Source organism: Papilio polytes, unplaced genomic scaffold (assembly GCF_000836215.1).
Source record: "Papilio polytes unplaced genomic scaffold, Ppol_1.0 DF824102.1, whole genome shotgun sequence".
NCBI lineage: Eukaryota > Metazoa > Arthropoda > Insecta > Lepidoptera > Papilionidae > Papilio > Papilio polytes.
Window position 1 is genome coordinate 4,442,755 of NW_013525102.1, and position 7,283 is coordinate 4,450,037.

At 34.1% G+C, this 7,283-nt stretch overlaps 1 protein-coding gene across 1 annotated transcript; it reads left to right on the plus strand.

Moving 5' to 3' along the window:
• Window positions 1-208: 208 nt before the first annotated feature.
• LOC106099467 (meiotic recombination protein SPO11) lies at window positions 209-2,140 on the plus strand. Its single transcript, XM_013278025.1, has 8 exons — window positions 209-425; window positions 501-672; window positions 743-886; window positions 960-1,153; window positions 1,223-1,368; window positions 1,480-1,617; window positions 1,701-1,872; window positions 2,001-2,140. The coding sequence occupies exons 1-8, from the start codon at window positions 209-211 to the stop codon at window positions 2,138-2,140; spliced, it is 1,323 nt and encodes a 440-aa protein (XP_013133479.1).
• The last annotated feature ends 5,143 nt before the right edge of the window (window positions 2,141-7,283 follow it).

The following is a 7,283-nucleotide window of genomic DNA, read 5'->3' on the forward strand; positions in this document are numbered from 1 at the left end:
ATTTCGCTGTAAAAACTCTAGAGAAGCTTTATTGTCTCGGGGACCTTTTACGACCTCTGTTTTGTGACGCTGTTATTGTTTGCGGACGATAAACATCTCGCCACTAGGTAGGTAGGGATCATCTTCACTTTTACCGGTGGTTTATTCAATAAGAGCCCTATCGAGTTCGTCAATTAATTTTAACGTGAATGGTAATTTCAGGATTAAAATGGAACTAATGAATAGAGATTTCTTGATGCTACCTAAAGATTTAGCTGCAACGTCAGAATCTGTTTTTAAGCAAGATCCAAAACTTGTAGCAGCGATTAATAAACTGTACGGTAGAAATGAAGAAGACAATTTAAATAGTGTAATTGTTTTGCCTGATCGAAAGCTTAACTTTGAAGAAGTACAGAAATTGTTAAACAAATCATCAAAAGACACAGGTACTAAGAAACTAAAATTAGATAACACAAGAATGAGTAATGACAATGTATAGTATGAAAATTACTTTGTTTTAGAGAAAATACCAAGTACGTATTTGCAAGAAAGAAGTAATATTAGAAAGGAATTGATTAAAAATATAGAAAAAACACTGGAGAAACTAAACAATTCTGCAGACAGTGGCGATACCCCGATGCTGTTACTAAGAAATCAGAGATTATGGAGTAACTGCGTTTACGATCTTGATAGGTTTGAAATTAGTTCATCATTTTGTTTATATTTTTTTTATGAAATTATTTTAGACTTGTGTCGATTTTAGAGTAACATTGAAAGCTTTTGCCGACGCGAAGAAAACAACTTTGAGTTATTCCAATCGAGAAGATAAGACGAGGTTCAACGCTGTAGTTTTTGTTCTAACAAAAGTACACGAGTTATTACTGAAAAATCTATCAGTTACTAGAAGGTAAACCAAGAAAAATACTTGAAATTATATGACGTAAGCGTGAATAATTGATATAATTATTTTTTTGCATTAGGGAACTTTTCTATCAAAATGTAACAAGACTCCGAAATCAGGCCAACTTGGACGTTGCAGTTAGAGATGTTTGTTGTCTTCTACAAACACCACCTTGGAATTTAGGGATAATGGCGACAGCTAAAGGTCTAATCGCGGGCCATATTCAATTACAACTACGAGATGGTTCTTGTGTTGATTGTTTTGGGGCAGGCGGTGAGTGCAATTTAGAGTGATTTTTGTAATTCTATGTTAACAGTCATATAATAGTATTCTGATTTTTAGGGACACTTGTACCACAGGATATTGATGGCATAAAGGAGTTTAAATCGACTGCAAAATATATATTGGTTGTTGAAAAAGATGCCATCTTCCAGAAGTTGTTAGATGAAGGAGCACTCGTTAGATTAGGGCCGCTCATTATTTTGACTGTACGTTGAACTTTTATATTCGTTTATTTCAGGTCGCTGGAAATCTCAGATTATCAAATGTTAGATATGTTTTCTTCTCTATTTGTACTTTAAAATATGTTTTCATTCTAGGGCAAAGGTTACCCGGACGTGTGCACTCGGCAACTTCTGTGCCGTCTGGTCAACGAGCTGCGATTGAAGGCACTAGCTTTAGTAGACGCTGATCCTCACGGATACGAAATTTTTCTCACTTATAAATACGGTTCATTGGTACATACAATTTACAGTTTGCATAATCTTCAATATGTTTCGGACTCGATAATTTCTACGCGACTTTTGTACTTTACTTCTAGGCTCAGTCCCATCTCTCGCAGACCCTTGCTTGCAGCTCCTTACAGCTGCTGGGCGCGAGGCACGGTGACGTCATGACTCTCGCCACCAGAGAGGCGCGTCTCAACCTCACCGAACTGGATAAGAGGAAAATTGCCAGCTTGCTCAAGAGGCCTTACCTTAATACGTCGACCGGTTAGTACCTAAATAAGCATAACGATGTTCTCACTATCCCGAAATATAGAAATCTATTAATAAGACGAAATAAAAAATGGCGACAAACCATACTTCTTAACAACGTGAAGAATATCGTATCATTATAGGTTCCCTTATAAAGAAAGATCTGCAAGAAATGTTAGAGAGTGGTGTTAAAGCTGAGATCGAGGCGCTATCCCCCACGGCCGCTGCGCTTTGTGATTTCTATCTACCTTCAAAACTTATGCAGGGAAATTACTTGGGGTAATAACAAAATATCAATAAATAATTTATACGTTCTACAATCACATTGATATGTAAGAATAGTGACTTGATCTTTAATGAAGTATTTTTTCCTTGGCTGTTTTGCTATTTTGTCTTATTTAAATAAAAAAAAACCTTAATTAAAATTTAATTTAAAACCTGACATTCACGTTACGTGAAGATGTAAGTAGCGTCATCTAGCGTATAGCAACCATATCTTCGTACCCCGTTAACGCCATCTAGTTGGTAAACATGAATTTTGTCCTCTTACTTCTTAGTTTCGACAGTGCTCAAGAGATGGCGCTGTAACAATTTTAACAAACATTGGGAAAATAAATAATTTTAGTAATATTTTATTGTATTACTTAATACCTAATCAGATGTAGTTAAACAAACAAAAATTGAAACAGCAATTAGTGTGTATCGAGTGTTCTTTAAAATTCACTCGTTTTGGTACGCAAATGAGATTCGACCCTATATTGCGTAAATAGGACATATACATGGACTACTAATTATTTCGTTTTGTCTTTTGTTGTCGTTATAAAATAATCATCATACATATACTTACGACGAATTTAGAAATAAAATCTTTTTATTAGTTAGGTGTTCAAAATTAAATATGATTAACATTGACACTGTCATTGTCATTTTATATAAATGACATTGTCATAGAATGTCTCGGATAAGGAAGCAAACGTATTGATAAAATAAAATGAAATTGCATTACCAAAATTCTCACGCTACAATATGGAAAATAAAATAGTTCTCACACCAGAAAAGAAATATACAAATAAAGCTCGGTCATATGAGAACGGATTCCAAGTGAAAAACAAAGGTCATGTCAAAGGTAAATTCATAAAAAGTGGCGCGGCGAGGTCTCTGGACACACCGCGAGATAAAACAATAAAAGAAAACTCAACAAATGAAAGTTTCGATGGTGTAAAATCTAAATCTCCAATAATACACCCTAGAGCTCTGGATGGTTTCGTTGGAGGCAAACATAATAAATTCAGATGTTCCGTTGATAATGTTTCGCACGCTTCAACAGATCTCTCTAAGTATGAACTACTGAGGAATTTATCATTTTCTAATTGTAATTCAGATGAAGGGTGCAGCGGTAACACGTGCAATAAACACCCGAGTCCTGTCGAGTTAACAGTCAAAGACGAACATCTAGAAAGATACTTCCGTAGCGCCGAGTTATGGTCTAATAATAGTACTTGTGGAGATCAAGGCAGTGTTTTACCTAATGTCACCGAATGAATTACTACCTTGGCATTTAATTGAAAATAATACATATTAAAATTAAAACAACTGCTATAAAACAATTCGTTTTAATGCTTTATGAACACATAGTTATTTTTATTTCTACGTATATATAGATGATAAAAACGTTGATCAAAGATATAACAAAGAATTTGCTAGGCGGTTGTTTTGTAATATTTCGAATAAAAATATTTTACAAAAGGGCAAAACAAAAGTCGATTCCATTTTATGCAAATCGGGCTTAAACAGAAGCAGTAAGTAAATTGAAATGGAAGCCTTTACCTAATAAGCTCAGGGAAGTAGCAAGCGACCGTAAATTTGTATTTACGTGGTTGTAGGATGAAAATTAAAGCAATAAATTTAATCAAATGGTACATTTTCTTCAAAATGTAGTATGCCAGGACTTGAGAAACAGTGTGCTTATGTAATTACACGAGATTTTCCTGAAAACAAGGTAATTGAAGAAATGTCCTAACTTTATAGAATTCTTATAGAAAAATTAGCAAATAAGGTATAAATTCTTTTTAGTTTAGTGGCAATGGCTAATACATGATTTAAGTGTATTTTTTGTGATTCATTAATATTAATAGATAGTATATTAGTTATGAATGTGGAGGGGTACATTGGTAGAGGTAGACCTAGAAAGAGATGGATGGATTGCGTGAAAGGTGACATGATCAAGAAGGGAGTGATGACTGAGATGACGGATGATAGAATGCTTTGGAGGACGAAAACCCGGTGCGCCGACCCTACGGGAGTAGGATAAGGCAGGGGAGATGATGATTAATATTAATAGATAGATAAAGTAAGTTTATGTCTACATTATCGGTCTGCGATTCAATTTTTTTTAGTAAATTCCAAACAACTTGGACAACGATTTCTCGGTCGTATTTGTCGGTCCTCAGCTCGAGAAACGGCTGAAAACGAAATTCCTTCTAAAGTAAAATTTTTAGTGAAACATTTTATTGTTCTTTATATTACGGTTCTCAGCTTCTTTCTGAATTTGTAGATTTACTTTCTTTAGGCAGTGATTTCCTGCATTATATGTAATCTTTTAGATCTTTTAAATGGAATATTTTAACAAAATCTTGTTATTTATTTTGTATCAAATTTAAAAAGTCACTTTTTATTTCCTATTTTCTTTACTCCGAGTTCGCAGCCGCTTCAGTGCAATTTTAAGGTTCACTGAATTTCGGGACTGTTTTTAGATTAGTTGAGCAGAATTGTACGTTTTGCGCAGTGTGTTATAAAAGTTTTGGTAGTAACAAATTAAAATTCGAATCTAATATTTGTTTTAAAATATACATTTATGTGCAAATTGATGCTATATACTTATAAACAAATAGTTTCTTCAAAATTCACTTCAATTTTTAATTAACTATATATGTAAGCATCTATTCTATTTCTTGTTTATGGCTCTCCCTCAGCGGGTTGGGCCAGTGTCAAGTAAGCATCCATAGTCAATTAAAAATCTAAGGTGAAAGTTATTGGTGGTTGTATGCTTTTAACAATTTAAAATATACTAGCTTTCGCCCGCGACTCCGTCCGCGTGGAATTTAAAAAAAAAACAAAACTGAGTAGCCTATGTGATCTACCAGACTATCCTCTACGTCTATGCCAAATTTCATCGAGATCCGTTCAGCCGTTTACGCTACTAACTCTAACAAACATCCATCCATCCATCCATCTAAACTTTCGCATTTATAGTATTAATAAGATATATTACAGAGCTTGGGTTAGTGAATAAAAAATGTTTTTCGGGGTCAATCAAATCGATTAAACAATGTAATAATTTTTATTTTATTAATAAAACGTAATGCTATCATACTGACAATTAAACAGAGTCTATTTAAATTTGTAACACAATTGGCTTACAATTCTGTAGTTACATTCTAAGAACCGTTGCGGAGAAATTGTTTCCGTCCACTGTTTATAGCCTGGCCGGAAGTTCCACGGAATTGAGTAAGCTGCAGCCTGCAATGCAGATGCAAAGCCTCCATGCGACGTGATTTACGACTGTCCGGCTCCGACTCTTCGGCTTGACACATACTACATCAATGCCTTTGTTATATTCATTCGGGATATTAAATCAAAACTGTTTAGAAACAATTACTCGTTTAGGACATAAAGAAACCGACCAGTTTAATTAAACTGGTCGGTATTTAATTAAATAAAAAGTAATTTTATTATTTTTTTCTTTGGGCAGGGGACTGGAGTCCAAACTAGGGTGGCGCCCTGTGTGATGGATCACCTGACTCCCGCCCCACAGACCACAATAAAACTGGCAAAACAAAAAAGTAAAAATATCGATTGTAAAATGTTTTTTTTACATCGATCGATTAATAAAAAATGAAGGCCCTTTAAGTCTACTGATAAATAATGTTATAAGGAAATCTGTCTATAAGTATAACAGAAAGCGTTTTGCTCTCGAGGTGTTCTAGTAGGTTTTTAACTTCTTTACCTTACTTCTGAGTTCGGTGGACTTGCATTTCCCTTGGTCCTGTCAAGGCTGCAATGCATGTTGTATGACGATATTGAAATTAGTCACGATGGCTATGATATTTCACAGTGATGCAAGCGCGTATACTTCGGATGATAATGATTGGCGATCGTCCAACAACAATATATCTTGTATTTAGAAAACAAAATGTATAATAGCTGGATGTAAGTTGATTGAATGAGTTTTTTTTTTGTTAAAGTATGATAGAAAAATTAACAAATAAGGTACGAATTATTCTGAGTTCAAGTGTGTGTCTTATTTGTGATTTATAAATAAGCTTACATTATCTTTTTTCGATTCAAAATTGCAAACAATTTGGAAAACGATTTCTACGTATATTTCGGTCGTGAGCTCGAGAAATGGCACTGGAAAGGAAATTCCTTCTAAACTAAAAAAAGTTTTAGTGAAACATTGTATTGTTGCTTAAATTCTACGGATCTCGACTTTTTTCTAAATTTCAAGTAAAACGTCGTTTTCCTTCATTTCTCGAACTGAGATACAGATTAGCTATTATATTTGCTAATATAATTAGGAAAGGTTTGTAATTCCATGTCTAAGCATGGACCTATTAATAACATAAACAGTAATCTGCATATCTATTAGAGCAATAAATGTCTATTGTTAATCTTGCAATCATCAATAACCATTAATAAAGATGTCAACGAGGCATGTGTCGATGTCGGTAACTTGCAATAACTTGTATTGTTGTACTACCGTGATAAATTGCTCTACATTTGAAGCTATAGTATCTAAATCCATCTAAATAATTCCGTGATAATAATTATCCAGTCTAGCATATAAATATTAGCTTGGACAAGAAGACACTGTAAATATTAACATTCGTTATCAGTTTTAAGGCGACCTAGGGTTGAAATTCTATCATTTGTATTTGTAATATACTTTAAAAGAACCTTGCCCTATATCGTACCTCTGTTTCATCCTGGTTTAAAATTAATTAGCATATATTCAATTAAAAAAATTGTAAAAATGATAATATTCAGTTTTGCGGTGTCACAGAGTGGCGTCCAGGGAATATATTAGTCGGCTGATGGACGCGTGCCTTGGCCACTGTCCAACACTATACGAACATTGTACATTGCATTGCAGTTGTACTAAATTATTTATTAAATTTGTACTGAAGCGATTTAATGACTGAACCAAGTTATATGAAGGGATACAAAGCAGAACCGTGAAAGATAGATTTTCTAAATTATGTCAAAAGATTTTGTCTTCGGTGGAAAATATAATATAAGTTACTGTGGTTCCTGGTACGTTAATTACACATTAATGAAAACTAAGGGCCTGTCCCACCGGTGGTAGATAGAGGCCCTGATAGTGTAAATATGACGTCACGTCAGATAAAATACAAAATTTCTGTCCC

Excerpts from the sequence above, each read along its gene's own strand:
- LOC106099467 (XM_013278025.1), top strand. The coding sequence starts at position 209 with ATGGAACTAATGAATAGAGATTTCTTGATGCTACCTAAAGATTTAGCT. Across the intron at positions 1,369-1,479 it reads GGCCGCTCATTATTTTGACT|GGCAAAGGTTACCCGGACGT; the intron begins GTACGTTGAACT and ends TTTTCATTCTAG. Across the intron at positions 1,618-1,700 it reads CTTATAAATACGGTTCATTG|GCTCAGTCCCATCTCTCGCA; the intron begins GTACATACAATT and ends CTTTACTTCTAG.